This window comes from Dendrobates tinctorius, unplaced genomic scaffold, assembly GCF_039654945.1.
Source record: "Dendrobates tinctorius isolate UK_male_01 unplaced genomic scaffold, ASM3965494v1 ptg000064l, whole genome shotgun sequence".
Lineage (NCBI taxonomy): Eukaryota > Metazoa > Chordata > Amphibia > Anura > Dendrobatidae > Dendrobates > Dendrobates tinctorius.
The window spans coordinates 2,402,807-2,423,667 of record NW_027361732.1 but is presented as its reverse complement, the minus strand read 5'-3'; the positions used below and the strand labels follow the sequence as shown (position 1 = coordinate 2,423,667).

Sequence of the window (20,861 nt, the reverse complement as noted above, 5' to 3'; positions counted from 1 at the left end):
CTACCTTGATACAGAAGCAATCGCACCTGTATTTTGTAATACAGAACTACACCTCAAGTATAGGTTTTTAGTGACAGCTCAAAATATAAATATTTTACAACACAAGACTGTGAAAACCCCATTCTAATCTGGATAGTAATGCTTTATGTCGTAAATGTGCCTTTAGTTATATTAAGGAGAGGGGGCAAGAGTGTCCCCAGTCTTCACACTGTCTTCAGAACCTGGTTGCTGCACACAGGATCACACGGAAGCAAGCAGAGAGCGGGATGAGAGTGCACCTGTTTGGATCCTGCAGTTTGGGGATTGCTTATTCTGGTCAGCACGCATGCTACCAATTCAGCTAAGGGGAAGTGTGGACTGAGGGCAGATCCGTGCATTGACCTACTGGAAATGCAAAGGGGCTTTCCGAGAAGCCTTCATTTACATATGCAATAACAGTTTTTCTGTATAAGATGTTAAATCTTTACGGTAGGTATTCAGGCCTATATGGGACTTGGCTCGTATAAAACTCATAAGTAGTTTAAGTTGAGTTTTGGTGTGTATGGACTGGGTAAGTAGATGAAATGGAGTTTAGGTTGCGACAGACTCTTTCTAAAGGGAAGCTGAATAAAATTATACCTGTGATTCAATATCTTATTTCCAAAAAAATCCAGTTTTCTTTATGTAATTGAGTTGTCTGTTAAAGGGAATCTGTCACCGGAAATTTGCGGGCTATGCAAATGCCCTGTGTCCGGTCGGCGGCGTTTCTTCTTTTCTCCACCCCATCCGTGGCCGCCGTCCGATATTTTCCGGAATTAGAGTAGTTCTCCATATTTCGCACGTGCGCAAAGCAATCTTGCCACGCGCAGTAGGCTTTGCCCAACTGCGGGCAAAGCCGAAAATCATTACTGCGCATGAGCTGGTACACTATGTCCCATAAAATAGGAAAATACTTCCAGGACAGTGTACCGATGCATGCGCAGTAATAATTTTAAGCTTTGCCCGCAGTTGGGCAAAGCATAATGGGCGTGCGCAAGGCAAGATTGCTTTGCGCATGCGCAAAATATGGAGGAGCACTACTCTTAATTCCGGAAAATATCGCGGATGGCGTGGAGAAAAGAAGAAACACCGCCCATCGGACCGGACATTTACATAGCCCGCAAATTTCCGGTGACAGATTCCCTTTAAGATCTGGGCTGGACAAAGATTTCCAAGAAAATCTGCCTCCAGAGCTTATTTTAAATGAAATGGGATATTACCAGTGTGAGACATGTAATGACAGTCTGCTCTCCTGATCTACATGTTTCATAACAAATGCCAATTTCCCTTGAATAGGACATTGGATCATAGATATAAAAGGTATCACTATTCAGCTTCCTATGCCAGAAGACACTTATTTTCTGTACGCTACATTGCACTCATCTAGAGCCAAACAAGTCCAGTCCAAGGCAAAATAGCTGGGGATTGGACTTGTTTCTGTTGCAGGAGCTTTACCCACCAAACCTAACTGGTATTGTAAATTTAGAAATCATGTTTTACACTTCTTGTGAGCTGTCTTCTTAGAGATTGCTAAGTATTAGACCACATTTACACATGGAGATGTATTTTCTAAAGGAATCCACAGCCTTACAACACTACAGATTCAATTGTTAAAAATAAAACTTGTTTTGTGAATTTTTTTACAGCAGGTTTACTTCAAATTTTTTTTTCTCCACTATGTAAAATACAAACACTGCTTTTATTATGAGTTTTATTATCATAGAAAACAAACAATTATCAAAAACAGGACACTGAAAAGTCAAACAGCATCTGTTCACATACAGATTATACATTACAGGCTTGTCTATCATCTATTTTCCAGTTCTAAATGAGTTTTTCTTCTATTAGTGCAAAATAAGTATTTTCAGTTTGTTGATAAATTGTATACTGAGCCTTCATATGTAAAATAAATATAGTGGGATGCATTCCAGTATCCATGATCCTTGATAAAATAGCAATTAACCCTGTGTGGGGCAGTTATGACTTAGATCATTAGGTGGGAAGTTTAGAATGTACCAAACTCCTACATAAACACCCTACTCCAAGTTAAAAAAAAAAATGTGTTCTTCAAAGCGCTGACTAATAAAAGTTACTAACCCGTGTAAGTTTCTCTTACATTATTGGAAATTTCACTAGTGCAAAAATAAAGCTGAAATGTATTTACTGTTCAGTTCGCCAGCCACATTGCAACTACTGAGGCGTCCACTTGATATAACCTTAAACAAAAAATTATTGACATCCTCTAGGTCCAAAGCATCCAATCTTTACATTGCGGCCATTTTCCTGAAGCTCAATTCAGCATTACAGTGCTGTAATGCTGAATTGAGCTTCAGGAAAATGGCCGCCGGAGGCAGCACAAGCGCAGAGAGATCTCAGGAGACGAGATCTCCTCCCGGGACGACATCTCGTCTCGAGATCTCACTATGCGCGGCCATTTTCAACTCAGCATTACAACAATGGAAGTGCGGGCGGAGCCCCTGCACCGCCGATCACCTGCAAACGTGCCGCACCAGCCCGGGATGGATGTGCGGGGGCTCCGGGATTTCCACCAATGCCGGCAGAGCCCCCGCACCACAGATCATCTGCCAAATTGCCACCCATCAGCCTCGAATGGTGTCTCCTGGTAAGTGCACCTGGACCATAAGACGCACCCCCATTTTTCCCCAAAATTGTCCGAAAAATACGGTAAATGCCTAGACAATACCCACATTTGGAAAAAAATAATAAAATAATGAACCAGACTGCTATATGTACATATACAGCTCTGGCAAAAGTTAAGAGACCACTGCACAGTTTTATAAAAATCAGCTTCTCTACATGTCTGACAGCCATTCCATGCCAGTGTAAGTTGAATTCCAACCAGAGTAGACCTCATTCTACTTAATGTGCTTCTGATTAGGTGATCACCTGAACCAAATCTTATTTAACAAAGGAAAGTATATAAAAAAAAAACCCTGCTGTGGTGTTCACAATCCTCTTGCAATAGGACAAGCTGGTTGGCAAAACAAGTGCTAGCAATATCCCAAAAGTGATAGGAATGAAAAAGTAACTTTTAACCATGCCAAAGGACTTGAAAAGAAAAAAGTCTTGAGTGAGGAAAAGAAGGGCTCAATTCTGGCTTTACTAACGGGGATGCAGTGAGTGTCATGTTGCCTCCATCCTTAAAATTTCTAAGACGGCAGTCCATTACAACAAGGTCAAGCAGCAGACATTGGGGACAACAAAGCTACAGACCGGCAGAGGGCGAAAACAACTTTCCACTGATCGGGATGACCGTCATCTTATTTGAATGTCACTCAGCAACCGCAGGATGACATTAAGTGACCTACAAAAGGAATGGCAGCTGGGGTGAAGTGCACGGCAAGACCAGTTTGTAACAGGTTCCTAGAGGCAGGGCTCAAGTCATGTAAAGGTAGAAATAAGCCTTTCATCAATGAGACGCAAAGGAGAGTCAGGCTGAAGTTTGCCAAAGACCATAAAGGATTGGACCATAGAGGACTGGAGTAAGGTAATCTTCTCTGAGGAGTCTAATTTTCAGCTTTGCCCAAAACCGGGTCGTCTAAAGGTTAGACGGAGACCTGGAGAGGCGTACAAGCCACAGTGTCTTGCAACCACTGTGAAATTTTGTGGAGGATTGGTGATGATCTGGGGATGCTTCAGCAAGGCTGGAATTGGGCAGGTTAATTTTTTCGAAGGATGATATGAATCAAGCCGCATACGAGGTTATCCTGGAAAAAGTTAATTCCTTTGGCTCAGGCAATGTTCCCCAACTCTAAGGATTAGTTTTTCCAGCAGGACAATGCTCCATGCCACACAGCTAGGTCAATCAATGTGTGGATGAAGGACCACCACATCAAATCCCTGTCATGGCCAGCCCAATCTTCAGACCTGAACCCCATTGAAAACCTCTGGAATGTAATCAAGAGGAAGCTGGATAGTCACAAGCCATCAAACAAAGAACTACTTACATTTTTGTACCAGGAGTGGCATAAGGGTATGTGCACACGCGGCGGATTGGGGTGCGGATTTAGCAGCGCAGATTTTGTAAAGTCCGCAGGTAAAAAAGACCTGCGGTTTTACCTGCGGATTGCTCTGCGGTTCTGCCCTGCGGTTTTTCGTCTCCTCAATGGAGGAGATGGCAAACCACAGCGGAATCCGCAGAAAGAATTGACATGTCAATTCTTTCTGCGGTTTCAAAACCGCGGAAAAATCTGCACCGTCTGCACTGCGGTTTTCGTTTTCCATAGGCTATAAAAGGTACTGTACACCGCAGCAAAAACTGCTGCGGTTCTGCAGCGGTCAAATCCGCTGCGGAACCGCAGCAGAATCCGCAGTGTGTGCACACACCCTAAGGTCACCAAAAAGTGTGAAAGACTGGTGGAAAGCATGCCAAGACACATGAAAGCTGTGACTAAAAATCATGGTTATTCCACAAAATATTGATTTCTGAACTCTTCCTGAGTTAAAACATTAGTATTGTTGTTTCTAAATGATTATGAACGTGTTTTCTTATTATTTGAGGTCTGCAAGCACTGCATTTTTTGTTATTTTGACCATTTCTCATTTTCTGAAAATAAAGTCAAAATTTAGTGCTTGGAAATTCTAAGACCCGTTGTCAGTAGTTTATAGAATTTTACTCAAAAATATACCTATAATGAGAAAAATCAAACTGAAAATTTTGCAGTGGTCTCTTAATTTTTGCCAGAGCTGTATGTCTAAAAAAAAAAAAAAATTGTAAATCTCTATATCCCCAAGACCATTAGTTATTTATACAGATTGTGCTGTTCAGCTAACAAAGGCTTTCAGCCATATTACAAGGACATTTGTCTCATGTTATATGGTTTACTTCATTCATTATCATATATAGATATTGTGGTTTCAGTGTTTGCTTTACTTTGCTGCCATTTTCTTGTTATAATAGGTTGTTGATGTATTAGGACTGCGATTCCCATAATGCCTCTCTCTGTAACTCCTATCTGGTTTCCTCACGTACTTTCTGCTGTTCAGTGCCATCTTGCAGCACATGCATCAGGAGTGAAGAGAAGATTCTCCAGTTACCTCTACCCTCCACATTCTACCTCATCTTCATCACTTTGTCTTCCCTGACATCCTACCTCTTCTCACCGAGGTACTGTGAATAAAAGTGGTTAAAGTTCATTACTGCATCGTCCTTCCAGGATCAATCACATGCAGCTTGTCAAGCATAGGAGGGAAGGGTAGCGAGTAACAATATCTGCCATTGCTTGTACAGAGATCCATGCTCACATCTCATACATGCAAAATAAATATGGGGAATGTTTGGTGTAGACTACCAACCAGAATGAAGTATTATAAATAGCCCTGTAGTATATGAATCCATGTTCAATGTCCTGATGTGGTTTCCCCCCGATATCATCGGGCACACATCATCCTTATGGCCAGAGAATCATAGGCTGCCCGACAGTATGTTATCAGTCCCCTGATGATAAAGAGGGGAAGGGTGGGGGGGAACGAATCAGGACATTGGATATGGATTCACATACAACAGGGCTTAGAGTCTAAGTATGGCTGGTTTATTTTGTTATTCTGAACGTGGGTGTATAATAAATATATAATTATTTGGTACATATCTAGAACTCTATTTTCACTACCTGTGCTGCGCTTTAATTATAGCTTAGGTGTGTGCCAGGATCTTTATGGATATCCAACATTGAGCGAGAATGCCATATCGCAATTACTAGGGTGCAAACCTCTGGCTAGGTAGGGGCACTTTAAGATTACTAGGGATTTTATAGTCCCTTTATACCCCATCTTGTCAGTTATAATTTTTTGGACCTAACAGACTATTTGTATGGATAGACACACCTCTATAATTTTTCGTTTTTGAGAGTTTTATAGACAATCATTAAAAGTTATATTTTTGGCAGTGTCTATTTTCTTGTTGGTTTGATTACTAATTACAGTCCCAGCCAGCTCTGCCAATATGGCGGTAGTAAGGGACACAGTCACACACCCCCATCAAATGCATCAGTTACACAACTAAATTGGCATCCATTTAGACGGCGGCGCACATTAGGCAACTGATACACTTAATTTATTAAGCAGCACACGTCACTTAACCAATCAAGTGTAATCCAGTGAGCGCTTCAGTAAGGCCATGTGCACACATTGAATATTTGGTGAGATTTTTACCCCAGTATTTGTAAGCCAAAACAAGTAGTGGGTGATAAATCCAGAAGTGGTGACGTGTTTCTATTATACTTTTCCACTGACTGTTCCACTCCTGGTTTTGGCTTACAAATACTAATACTTAATGTGTGCACATGGCCTAAAGGGGTTTACCCACTAAGAACTTTATTACTATTCAAAGATCTATTACCTAATTAAAATTAAGTTCCACATTTGGATGTGTTATAAATAAAATGCTCCTGTGCTGAGACAATCTTATAAATGTGCCCCTGCTGTGTACTATCCATGTCTGACCGTACAGGGACATGGTCTGATCATACCACAGCTCCTGGGCAGGGGGGAAAGCAAAAGAGCGGATACAGACAGGACAGCATGGGATCACAGCTGATTCTTTCTTTGAGGTAAAACATTGCTTAAAAACAGGCAGTGAAATATTTTGCCTCACAAAAGAATTCGCTGTGATACTGTGCTGTAATGGTCTGTATACTCTCTTTTGCTTCCCGATATGATCAGACCATGTCCCTGCACGACCATTACACAGTACGGGCACATTTATAACATTGTCTCGTCACAGGAGCATTTTATTTATAACACATCCAATTGTGGAAATTACTCTTATTCCAAGATCTATTTATTAAAATGGACTTTTTTTCTTGGGAAGACCCCTTTAAGACTGGTGTGCACTATGCCAGTCTGAATGAATTGCTGCCACTGTATTTTGAAGATGGAGCCAAGCAGTCCACCAACAGCAAAATAAAATATGCTTGTAGTCTGCTTAAAAAAAATAAAAACATGAACGGCAAGATCTTAGCTAGAAACATTGAATAAAATTCTTAGAGAGCAAACCTTAATTTGTGCAACTGACCCTTACTCCCAAGTAACCACCATAATAGAGTATTGTAAGCAAAATGCTCACGTGTATGAGGCCTACTGCCTGTACCAGGCCATTTACAGGAGCAGATCATGCTTTCAGCCGTCAACACTACAATAGCAAGAAGCGATCTGCACACTATGGCAGACAAGTATTTATAGCTGACAAGGACTGTGTAATAATTTGGTAATATGTGATCATTTAAATACTACCATAATTTGATTGCATATATTAGAGCACGGTGGCTTGGTGGTTAGCACTGTTTCTAGGCAGCGCTAGTTTTCTGGGTTCAAATCCCACCAAAGACAATAGGTTCAATGAGTTTGTATGTTCTCCTCCATACTTGCCTGGGTTTGTGCCAGGTATTCTTTCTCCCACACTTCAAAAGACATACTGGTAGGGGATTGATCATCACTGTCCCCACTGGCGCTCACAATCTAATGTCTGTAAAGTGCTATGGAACACGATGGCGTTACAGAAGTAAAAAAAATACATTTGCAACAGGGTACATTTGTACATCATGTATTTGCTAGCTGTTTAGGTAAAGCTCAGCAGTGACACCGCTAACATAGGGAACACGCCAATTATGTATCATGTAGCAAGATTACTTTTATAATCTGCCAATCTTCCAGAATTGTCAAAGTACAAAATCGTGTAGAACAAGTTTTACAATTTACCAGTTTTCTGTTGCGCCAAGGTTTCACAATTGCATTGATATAGGAAAATGCTTTGAAACACTAATGCCAGATTATAAAGTTACAAGAAATCTGATTTTATGCATTGATACATTGTCATCTGATCAAAAAGTAAATACACCAATTTCTTGTCATTTAGGTTTAGCTACAAAGTAAGCACCATCATCAGAAGATGCCAGTCAGTTCTTGAAGGCTCCGGCTTTGCTTGCTTTATTGATAAAGATCTTTAGGAGATCATTGTCCATATTAGCAAAGGCGTCCGTCTGGGTAACCACAGTCATATGGTTTATGCAGAATCTGAAGCAGAACTCTTCCAGGTCCTAAAAACAAATGACTTGTTGTAGAAAGAGAACTTATAAATTACAGAAGTTGGGGTTTATTTTGTGCTTACAATGAAAAATTCTAGAGAACAATAATTCAAGCTGCAAAAGAATCCTTGAATTAAAAGCAAATGGACAATACATCGGCATCAAAGACGAAAGCAGTCGGGTCCTAGAAGGCGGCTTTGTGTATGGCACAGGAGAATTACAATGGCTGATCAGCTCCTAATGAAGGAAACAGGATCTGATCTTCCACACTAGTGAACGGTCATTGCACAGTACCGTACTGTTCGAGCTCTGGTCACCACCAGCCTTGCAAACAGCTGATCAGTGGGGGACCGGGAATCAGTCCTCCATGATCTGATATCAATGAGGATACGCCGACAATATCCAAGTAGTGGACAACCACTTTTAAGATGCTCTGACAGTCATTCAGACATCAGAAAGTCACTCACATCCTAGTTCTTGCATATTTTTCATGACTGTTCCCTTCCTGCCCAATATCTCCCACTCCCTGAAAGGTGCCATTGTAACTTCTCAGCTTTATTATTAACGTCACCTGTTTTAATTGATTGGTACCTCGTAGGGTTGATCGAATAGCTTTGGATAAGTGTTTATCCGAATAGCTATAGTGCTTCCTGAGTAGCTGCATCGGGAACCTGGAGCGCTCCAGATGACCAGCTGATTGGTGCCGCAGCAGCTGTGTGACAGTCACACCACATGCATGGAGAGCCTGTTTGTTCTGACTGTCACACAGCTGCGACACATGCAGCTGTGGCGCCGAACAGCTGATTACTGGGAGCGTTCCAGGCATCCGGGTTACCGAGGCAGCTATTCGGTAAGTGCTATAGCTATTCGGATAACCTGTTATCCAAAGCTATTCGATCAACCCTAGCACCTAGCCAAGTATTGCCACCAGGACTTATATATAATATATACCATCGGTGTAGGGGATCAGTCACTGCCACTCTCAAAATCCCAATACAGCTCTAGGTAAAAGCACGCCAGAATCTCTGGCTTTTCTCCCACACAATGGTACAGCCCTTTTGTCTGGGAACGGTTGTCAGTCTCTAAAGTTGGCCCCTCACTGTTGGCTATCCTGAAGAGGGTCTAGTGTCCTTTGAAATAACGTGCGACTTCAATCCATTGTGGTCTGGATATGAAGTGAAATTACACAGAGGATAATTTAATCTTGGTTTCAACATATAAAGAGATTTCCTTGTACCTGAGCATCATACTTAACAGCAGCTGACAGAAGTACCACCGCATTGTCTTCACAGATACCTTGTTTTATGGTCTGCTGGCAGAGCTGCTTCAGTCTATTTTCTCGATACAATGTAGCTAGCTCCAAGAGTCCTGCAAAAAAGAAATCCAAGCAGTAAAACTAAACTCTGCCAATAATGCTCAGAACTTTGTAACATTAAATGTAAGAATTACAGACTTTAAGCAAAACACAATTCATATACAGTAGAGAGTGGGTACTATGGCAAATGCTGGCTCTGAAAACCCTGTGTGTAGCCACAAGGATGAAGAATGAAGTTAGCGACAAATCCGCAGCAGTAGTTACAGCATAGGATTTCTTAGCGGCTTCACCACTGTCAGAGTCCTGCAGTGGAAAGGCTCCATGGAAATGTATCAGAATAAGGTCTCCTTCATACTTGGGGCAGGGCACGTTTATGTTCTCACATAAAATGTAGGATTTGTTTTCTTGTGCTATAGAAAAGTCTACAGGAAAATGAATGAAGAAAGAAAGACAGAGCTTGGACATATTGTTGCGTTTTTCGTGTTTTCCCATTGAGTCAGGCATCTGGTGACAGCATTTTGACAATTAAAAAAAAATGGAAAATTTTATTTTTAAAGAAGCATTCTCCTCACAGGACAAATTACGGTAGCTTTTTTCCCCCCCATTAGAAGACTTAGATTTTTATAGGTTTTTTTTTTTACCTTCAATGTCCTCATATAGCTTATGTAGATTTTTGGGTCACTATTAGGGTACGTTACATGAAGTGTTTTTGCAGGAGGATTTGGAGAGTTTCCACTCGGTTTTTAGCTCCAAAAACTCTGCAGAAATACTCTGCTTTGTACTGTGCTTCTGTTGTGGAAAGTCACTACACATGACTGTATCCAGTTATCTAATTGGTGAGCTTTTGATGTTGCAGATTTTCTGTAGCCTTTCTGCACCTAATCAGTTAAGGTTACGTACCCACAATGAGTATGGGTCTCCACCTGACAAGGACATGAGTTTAAGATCTGGCAAGGAGGAGTTCTTCAAGAGCTACATAACCACCTATGGGTAGAATGTTAGGTGCTCCTCAAAACATGATAAACACCTGGCTTGCTTGGCAGAATTAACAACAGCCTGGAGGACACTGAAGTGTCTCCTTCACAGTGATGAAGCCATACATAGAGTCTGGGAAAGGGGTGAGTGGAGTACACACAGCGGGCGGGTGGGCCTCCTTTTCCACCTTGCTGTTACATATCCGCATATGGTTGAGAGAGCCTTGCAGTAAACGAGCCCAGCACCGGTTGGCAGAAGCTCGGGCAGCCAGCGATCAGCTTACATTGCTTCCCAGGCCTTTATGGTGGCACAATAATCCTAGCCACCCCGCTACTGCAACATATCAGATACGATATTAACCCTTCCATCAGAGATGGGGCCTCTATGGATTTCACAGTTCTTAGTAAAATCAGAATTATGCTAAATTAAGAAATTTATTACATTACCATTCAGTGAAAAAAATACATTTTATATTTTAAAGGACAATTTAAAAAACAAAAAACATTTTGCATTAATTTTATGTATTTTAAATCCCAAAAGGAATTTTTCATTTAGATTTTTAAAATATGTATTCCTTAAATCTGTATTTCTCCAAGTTAGAAAGTTCATGTTTTCAAGACATAATTCTGAGAATAAAAAAATTAATAAGGATATTGGTAGGCAGTCAATATCAGAAGTTGGAACCCCATAATTGGTACACAGGCAGTTAATGAAGAGAGATTTTTGTTCTCTTTTTAATAGCTGCAACTGGGATCACAATTTTTTTACAAAATATACAAGATCACAATGAGGCCTCATGCAGTCATCCATCATTTTTCTCGAATGTAAATGTAACATGGACCATTTTTCATCAGTATTTTGTCAGGGTATCAGTTTTTACCATCAGCGCTTTCATCTGTGATTTCCTCGTATAAACAAACTTCGCCTATCCACCACAATGTAAAACCAGACGGCACGCCGATGGCAGCGTATGCGGTCCTGTTATTTTTAGTGGCCCACAGACTTGTGCGGGTAATTGTGCTCAAAACTTGGATAAAAATGGACATGCTGTATCCACGTGATTTTTTTTCTTCCTAGCACACAGTCCGAAAAATAAAAACAAACGGACATATGAATGGCACCATAGACTAATGGGCACATGTTCTACCCATGAAAGTCACAGACAGTAGACATACAGGATTCACAGGCATCGGAATGAAGCCAAACAGCAAGAAAAATGGGTTTCCATGTTATAGAATTACATAAATGTCATCCGGTTGGTTTTGAGGCCCTCAAATATTAGGATACCGTCTGATCATGGATTGACCAAACCTAATTCTTGGTTTTCCTGGGAGAGGAGCACTGACTGGCAGCTACTTTTCCAGTCAAAATTGAAATAAATGTGTTGGAGAGGTCTGCTAAACGCTAGATCGAGGGCCATTTAGACGAGCCAATAATCAAGAATGAACATTTGTTACAACGGTTATTGACAGATTATCAGCTTTTAGTAAGGCTGCATTCACACTTTGCAGTATATTAAAAAAAAAAAATAAAGCACAAAGTGTTTTTTTTATTTTTTAAAGGCCTGCACTGTTTTTGCTACAATTTTGGTAAATCTTGGCAAAATTATACATTTTTGCCACGATTGTGGCAAAAAAGTGCAACATGGCCACAAAGTATGAACGTAGTCTAAACATGCTGGCAATCGCGTGTTCATCAGGTGATTGGATCGATCATGCTGGCTTACTTTTCGCATGGTGTGCACAGCCACATGCGGAAAGTAAGCAGAACAATGCATTCCTATGGGTGCGGGATCGCCGCGATTCCGCGAAATTAAATGAGCATGCTGAGTTTTGTACCGCGAAGTGATTCCGCCGCGGTAAAAACCGCAGCATTAGCACAGCATTGCGGAATCCCATAGGAATGCATGGGATGATTTTTCGCGATTAAAACCGCCGCGGAAACGCGAAAAAAACGCCACGTGTGAACTCAGCCTTACAGTTCCTCCAAAGTGTATGGAACTTCTAGAAATCTCATGCCCGTGGTGTTTTATATTTTTAATTTTTCAAAAGCAGCACAAACTGACCTGCGGTGAATGTTTGAAATCTGCAACATGTTAATTTTGAGTTGTGTGTGTGGATTTTCTCCATAAAATTGAATGACGTGGAAAATCTGCAGGTAAAAAATGTCATGTAATCTGCCCACGACAGTCAACATTTTGTCAAAGCCAAATGCCAAGAAGTATAAAAAAAAATTGCTTTATTTAAAACATGAAGAAATACAAAAGGGCAAAAGAAATAGGAGTAACTGAAATCACCCAGTAATATAATTTTTAGAAAATATATATTTAAAAAAAAAAAAAAAAAATCTAATATATAAAGCTTAATGTGTGTGTGTATGCATGTCTGGGATTGGCATCTGCACCGTCGCAGCTACAGCCACGAAATTTTGCACAGTCACACCTCTGGAACCCGAGAGCGTCATAGGCTATGTTGTGAGACGAAATTTTAACCCCGCGCATTCCAATTCACCAAACAATTTTGCCCCTATCTACATAATGGGGAAATAGTGAAAGGAAAAGTGTTGGAGGCAAATTGACAGCTGCCAGATGTGAACAAGGGGGACTTAAAGAATGAGAGCGATGGCGCCAAAGAGTATATACCGTACAGTTGCTAAGGTGGGGCTCTGACATGGGATACTCACCACACACGGGGATATGAACACACACAAAATGCGCCACACACTACCACGTGCTTCAACACATATACCACCCTCAGCACACATTTCACCACACATACACCAACCTCGCCACATAAAAGTTGAAACACAAAAGTCGCAATGCTGTCCCAGAGCTGTTTAAAAGATGAAAAATGAGCTGTGATTGGTTGCTATCAGCAACAGTTTTCTTTGTAGACAGTTGTAACTGAGGCCTACTATTCTTATAATTTCTATGGTGTTATCGTCCTTCTGTAAAGCTGGAAATAACACAATTTATTACCGTGTCAACACAGACCACCCTCTGACACAGACTGCAGGGGGAGCCCAGTATCACACAGGATAGGATTAGATACACGGCTCAGCAGTCAGTATCACACAGGATAGGATTAGATACACAGCTCACCAGTCAGAATCACACAGGATAGAATTAGATACACAGCTCACCAGTCAGTATCACACAGGATAGGATTAGATACACAGCTCACCAGTCAGTATCACACAGGATAGGATTAGATACACAGCTCAGTAGTCAGTATCACACAGGATAGGAATGGATACACGGCTCAGCAGACAGTATCACACAGAATAGGATTAGATACACGGCTCAGCAGTCAGTATCACACAGGATAGGATTAGATGCACAGTTTTTATGTGCAATATAATCACTATAATTTGTTATAACTAACCACAGTTGGTTACTATGCCCAGGCAACGCCGGGCTCTTCAGCTAGTAAAGTATAAAGACAGAAGAAAGGAAAAATGTCACAGCAGAAAGATCTGGGTTGTAAAAATAAATGTGGCAGTAAGTGCTGCATGTAATAAAAATAATGCTACAGACTAGAACAACATGACTAAATATACCCCAAAATAGAGAGAAAACAGGCGAGAAGGGAGTCACAGCACTTCATCATTAAGGCCACGTTCAGTATTTGGTCAGTTTTTTACTTCAGTATTTGTAAGCCAAAACCAGGAGAGGAACAATCAGAGGAAAAGTATAATAGAAACAGAAGAATGTAAGTCCGCAAGGACAGGGTCCTCTCCCCTCTGTACTAGTCTGTCATTGTAAATTTGTTTACTGCTAACGATATCTATAACTGTGTATGCAACCCCCCCTTCTCATGTACAGCACCACGGAATTAATGGCGCTATATAAATAAATAATAATAAACCCGTCACCACTTCTGCATTTATCACCCACTCCTGATTTTGGCTTAAAGATACGGAGGTAAAATACTGACCAAACACTGACCATGTGAACATGGCCTAACATGGGAAAGCAGTGCACTTTATATTGACTGACATTAACTCATACTATCCTGTTCATTATGCTTCGTGCATTACTGCTTTGCAGGCAGTCGGCACCTGCACTTTATTTCGGCTTCCATTGTTGCATCGTAGATCTGGTATATATGACTATGTACAGTAGCCAATACTAGGTGCAGAATTTTTTTTATATTAGTTATTTTTTGTTTAATTGGATCATGAGATTCACATCTTGTTATTCATTTTGGGATAAATAATCCCATATTGACTACTTTTAGGATACAGTTCGCTATTCTAGACTGTATAAGACCTGGATAAGAATAAAGTGATTAAACAGAGTCAGCATGGGTTTGTAACTAATAAGTCATGTCAGACTAACAATTTTCTTCTATAACAGAATCACCGATTGGGTAGATCAGGGAAATGCTGTAGATATAGTATATCTTGACTTCAGCAAAACATTTGACAAAGTCTCTCACAATCCTTATTGAAAAAATGACTAAGTATAGAATGGACAAGACAACTGTTAGGTGGATTCATAACTGGCTTAGTGATCGGACCCAAAGAGTGGTCGTAAATGGCTGCACATCCATTTGGAAGAATGTCTCAAGTGGGGTACCACAGGGCTCTGTCCTGGGCCCTGTATTGTTCAACATTTTATCAACGATTTAGATGAAGGAATTGAGGGTAAGCTGATTAAATTTGCTGATGACACAAAGCTAGGAGGGATAGCTAATACTAGAGAAGAGAGAGAATTCAAAAAGATATAAACTGGAGCAGTGGGCAGCAACTAACAGAATGGTTTTTAACAGGGAAAAATGCAATAAAAATGAAAAAAGCATATACAGAATGGGAGGAATAGGACTAAGCAACAGCACATGTGAAAAAGACTTGGGTATACTAATAGATCACAGATTGAATATGAGTCAACAGCAGCAAAGGCGGCAAATGCAATTCTAGGTTGTATTAACAGAAGCATACAGTCTAGATCACGTGAAGTCATTATTTCCCTCTACTCCTCTTTGGTCAGACCTCATCTGGAATACTGTATCCAGTTTTGGGCGCCACATTTTAAAAAAAGACATAAAAAAACTGGAGCAAGTTCAGAAAAGAGCGACCAGAATGGTGACCGGTCTGCAAACCCTGTCTTATGAGGAAAGGTTGCAGGATTTGGGAATGTTTAGCTTGCAAAAGAGAAGACTGAGAGGAGACTTAATAACGGTCTACAAATATCTCAAGGGCTGTCACATTGCAGAAGGATCATCTTTATTCTCATTTGCACAAGGAAAGACTAGAAGCAATGGGATGAAACTGAATGGGAGGAGACACAGATTAGATATTAGAAAAAACTTTTTGACAGTTAGAGTGATCAATGAGTGGAACAGGCTGCCACGAGAAGTGGTGAGTTCTACGTCAATAGAAGTCTTCAAACAGAGGCTGGACAGACATCTGACTGGGATGATTTAGCGAATCCTGCTTTGAGCAGGGGGTTGGACCAGATGGCCCAGGAGGTCCCGTCCAACGCTACGATTCTATAATTATACACTTATTTGTACAATCCAGATCTTTTTGGAGTGACATTTTTCCTTTCTTCTGTCAACAGCCTCCTCATTGAGCTATGATAATTTTTAAATATTTTCCACTAACAATACTGTTAATTAACCGCTGATTATCTCACCTGGATGTGTTACACCGAAGTATACAGAACCCCTCAGTTTTTATCTCTCATAGGGTTGCGGCCAAATCCTTTAAGTTCCAGGAGTAAAACGCATCCAGCAATTATTGCTTATGTGGTCCTGTCCTAATTTGGACCTTTCTGGAAGAGGGTACTAGATATTATTAAACAGCCTTTATTTGGTCGCTATAACTCCGTCCCCCTTTGTACGCGTATTGGTGCATAGTGAGGTTCTAAGAGCTGATTACCATGGTAAGATAGCAGCACCTCATATGTTATTTATGGGAAGAAAATTGATAGCTCAACACTGGATATCAGACCAGGGGCGATAAAAATAGGTATTAGACCTACCGGTAATGATGTTTCCAGGAGTCCATCCTGACAGCACTATGGAGGACGTCCTCCTCCTCCTTACAGGGACAGGAAAGCACACGAGAGGTTAAAAGGCCATGTCCCACCCCCTTTCCCTCAGTGATTTGACAAGTACCACAAGGTGGATGATGCTAGTAACGGTTTAATGAAACAATCATATTACAGCATATGACATAACATAATACAACATAGTATAACATAACAGGGAGGGAACTACCCGTGCTGTCAGGATGGACTCCTGGAAACATCATTACCGGTAGGTCTAATACCTATTTTCCAGGACGTCCACCTGACAGCACTATGGAGAGTACCAAAGCACCTCCTCAGGGTGGGATTACTGCTTGGAGAACTTTTCTCCCGAATGCGGTTTGTTGGCCAGCTAACACATCTAGTTTGTAGTGTTTGCAGAATGTATTAAGACTAGCCCAGGTTGCCGCTCGACAAATTTGATCAACTGACGCCCCCGCCCGCTCGGCCCATGAGGCCGATACCGCCCTTGTAGAGTGGGCTTTTAAGGAATCAGGCGGGCTGGCGCCTTCAGCCTGGTAGGCGTCCGAGATTACTGAGGTAATCCAACGCGCTATGGACGCCTTAGAGGCCCTCTTCCCTTTATTCCTACCACCAAAGAGAACGAACAGGTTCGGGTCGATACGCCAACTATTGGTGGCCTCTAGGTATTCTATAACTGCGCGCCTCACGTCTAGCGAGTGGAGCCGCCGCTCCTTCTCATTTCGGGGATTATCACAGAAAGAGGGTAACACTACCTCCTGATTCAGATTTCTTGTAGAGGCTACCTTCGGGGTAAATGCCGGGTCTAACCTTAGGATTATACTATCCTCTCTTATCTGGAGGTATGGATCCTTAGTGGATAGGGCCTGGATCTCCCCTATTCTTTTGGCCGTGGTAATGGCTACTAGAAAGGCCGTTTTACGAGTGAGAGCAGGGATGGTTATCTTCTCACTAAGGGCGAAAGTGTCCGAGCAGAGGAACCGAAGTACCAGGCCCAGGTCCCATGGCGGGGTGAGCTGCCTAATCGTGGGACGCAGGCGCTGTGTGGCTTTTATAAACCTTATCACCCAGGGATGTGCAGCTAACTGATAATCAAAGAAGGCGCTCAAAGCTGAAACCTGGACTTTTAGAGTGCTGGGCTTGAGGCCTTTATTAAAACCTGCCTGCAGGAACCCTAGTATGTTAGGGAGATCCGGGGTACCTGCCACGAGCTCGGACCTGCCACCCTCCAGACAGAATCTCTTCCATATCTTCCGATAAATTGCCGACGTCACCGGCTTCCTGCTGGCCTGTAGGGTGGATATGACCTGCTCCGACAATCCTTTTGCCTTCAGGATGTCCCTCTCAGGAGCCAAGCCGATAGATGGAGTCTTGCTGGGTCCGGGTGGTGGATCGGGCCCTGGTGGATGATGTTCTCCCACAAGGGCAGCTCGACTGGATCTTCTACTGCCATGGCTCCCAGAAGGGAAAACCAGCTTCTCCTCGGCCAGTATGGCACTATCAATATCACTCTTGCGTGGTCCTCGCGTATCTTTCTGAGCACTGCCGGTATGAGGGCCAGTGGTGGGAACGCATAAGAGAGGGATTCTCCCCAAGTCTGACTCAGGGCGTCTACGCCCTCTGGATGGTCCATCGGATTTAGGGAGTAGAATCTGGGAACCTTCGAGTTCTTGCGGCTTGCGAAGAGATCTATACTGGGGTTCCCCCAGCGCTGACAAAGCTGGTTGAAGATCTCTATGTTCAATTCCCACTCTGTCGGGTGGATCTGTTGTCTGCTCAGGTAGTCCGCCACTTCGTTTTGGGAACCCTCTAGATGTACCGCGGTCACGGATCGAACTGTCCGTTCTGCCCACGTGAATATCTTTCCCGCCAGTGCCTGTAGTGGTTGATGCCTGGTTCCTCCTTGGTGTTTCAGGAATGCCACTGTCGTTGTATTGTCGGATAAAATGCGAACATGACGACTCTTTAGTACCGACCGGTTTCTCCGCAACGCTTCCCAGACTGCGAAGAGTTCCTTGAAATTGGAGGATCTGGCCTTGATGCTTGCTGGCCACTTCCCCTGGAAGATCTTCCCTTCTATGTGGGCTCCCCATCCCCACGCACTTGCGTCTGTGGTGACTACCACGTATGGAGAGGTTGTCCAATGCACGCCCGCCTGAAGGTTCCTGGCCTGTAACCACCAGCGAAGGGACTCCTTTACTCGTCCTGAGAGTCTTAGGGGTTTGTCTAGCGACGCCTGACTCCTGTCCCACCTCGCGAGAATTTCTCTTTGTAACAACCGCGAGTGGAATTGGGCCCAACGGACACACTGGATGCAGGCCGTCATGAGGCCCAGGACCTCCATTGCTTCCCTTATGGAGCATTGACGCTTCAACAGACCTCTGGTTCTGGCCTGAATGGACTTCTGCTTCTGCTCGGGTAGCCAGGATATTCTGTCGGCTGAGTCTAGGAGGACTCCCAGGAATACCTTTCTGGTGTTTGGTGTGAGGTCCGACTTCTCCCAGTTGATCACCCAGCCCAGGAACTCCATCACAGTAGTTGTTCGGATCCTGTCTCGGATGAGCGCTTCTTTGGATCTTGCCACCAGTAAGAAGTCGTCCAGGTACGGCACAATCACAATACCCTGATCTCTCAGGTAGGCCACCACCTCTACCACCAGTTTTGTAAAGATTCTGGGAGCTGAGGCCAGCCCGAATGGAAGACCCTGGAACTGGAAATGGCAGGTCCGGGCTGGTGAACTGATCGCGAACCTTAGTAGGCTTTGGGATGAGGGATGAATAGGAACCTGATAATCTGCCTTTTTTAGGTCTAGGGTGCACATAACTGCGTCCCTGTCTATCAGAGGAATCGCGGATCGGATTGATTCCATCCGGAACCTCCTGTATCTGACCCAAGCATTTAGTGGCTTCAGGTTTATGATGGTGCGGGTCTCGCCGGATTTCTTTGTAATTGCAAACAGGGAAGAGTAGTGACCTTTCCCTCTTTCTGATGGTGAAACTGGTATTATGACCCCTGAGTCTAACATGTCCTGAAGATCCGACCACATTGCGGAGTCCTCCTGGACGACAGTGGGGGCAATATATCTGTCGGGGGGAGGAGAATAGAGCTCTATCCTGTAACCTTCTCTGATGGTTCTGAGGACCCACTGATTGTTGGTGACTCGCGACCAGTTTGCTGCAAAGTGGCGAAGTCTCCCCCCAATGCCTATGGCGTCATTGTCTCCTCGACCTAGATGTCGATGCAAATGGGGGACCTCTGTTCTTCCCACTTTGGCTGAAGGAGCCTCTGTAGGAGCTTCTATTAGAACTCGCCCGGCCCCTAAACTCTGACTGTCCTCTGAAGAAGGAGCCTCTCCGAAAGGACTGGGACCGCCTGGGCTTTTCTTCCGGGAATCCCTTATTCTTATCAGACACCAGCTCAAGGATATTATCCAGGGCTGGACCAAACACCCTCAGACCCGAGAAAGGGATGGCACATAACTTGGCCTTAGAAGGGTTATCCCCCGACCAGGATCTAAGCCAGACTGCTCTCCGGGCCGCATTAGAGAGGGAGCTGTTTCTGGCCGCAAACCTAACTGATTCCGCCGACGTATCCGACAGGAACGCCGTGGCTGATTTCAAAAGAGGAAGAGATGCTAGTATATCTGACCTCGGGGTCTTGTTGGTTAGGTTTTCCTCCAACTGCCCCAACCACAGGAACATAGACCTGGCCACCGAGGTGGCTGCTATGTTGGCTCTAATCAGGGCCGCCGACGTCTCCCATGTTCTTTTTAACAAGACGTCCGCCTTTCTATCCATTGGGTCTCGAAGACCGGATGAGTCCTCGGCTGGGATAGCCGATTTCTTCGTAACCTTGGCAACCGGGACGTCGATCTTAGGGACTTCTTCCCACGCCCGAGTTTCCTCGGGATCGAAGGGCAGTCTATTTTTAAAGTTTCGGGAGAGTGTCAACCGACGCTCTGCTTCTTTCCACTCCTCCTGGATCATTGCTTTGATGTGCTCGCTCACAGGGAACACCACCTGTTTGCGGGACACCAGTCCTCCAAACATTAAGTCCTGTCTGGACTGTGGCTTAGGGACTTCTTCCATCTGCATGGTATTTCTGACCGCGTGTACCAGCTCGTCCGTATCCTCCAGTCTGAACAGGTACTTTCTGTTCTGTTCCTGACTATCCCCCAGGATCTCGCCTTCTTCCTCCTGATCTGAGTTCCGGAAATCGGATTCCTCGCTAGGGCTCGCCTCTGATACTGGGACTGGTTCCCACCTTGGACGCTTGCGACCTGGCCCAGGGCTGGGGGATCGACGCCGGGACGTAGAGGCCTGAATCTCTTCCCTTATCAGCGACCTCATTTCGGAAAGCAGAGATGGCTGTTCCTCGCCTATGACCCTGGAGGTACAGGGACCGCATAGGGTCTTGCTATAGGTGTCTGGCAGCTTTACTCTGCACACCGGACATCTGACTGATTTGGCGGTGGCTTTCGCCGGGTCCTTCCCCG

The 20,861-nt window shown here is 43.4% G+C and overlaps 1 protein-coding gene across 3 annotated transcripts in view; it reads right to left on the bottom strand.

Moving 5' to 3' along the window:
• Positions 1–1,715: 1,715 nt before the first annotated feature.
• RCBTB2 (RCC1 and BTB domain containing protein 2) overlaps positions 1,716–20,861 on the bottom strand; it is a 107,381-nt gene continuing 88,235 nt past the window's right edge. For 2 of the 3 annotated variants that reach the window (XM_073580237.1, XM_073580238.1), the window contains 2 exons: positions 9,298–9,428; positions 1,716–8,072 (listed from right to left, as the gene is read on the bottom strand). In XM_073580237.1, the coding sequence (XP_073436338.1) occupies positions 7,932–8,072; positions 9,298–9,428 (272 nt within the window). In that variant the 3' untranslated portion in view covers positions 1,716–7,931. The remainder of the gene's footprint in view (positions 8,073–9,297; positions 9,429–20,861) is intronic. The other variant, XM_073580239.1, reaches the window with a different exon arrangement.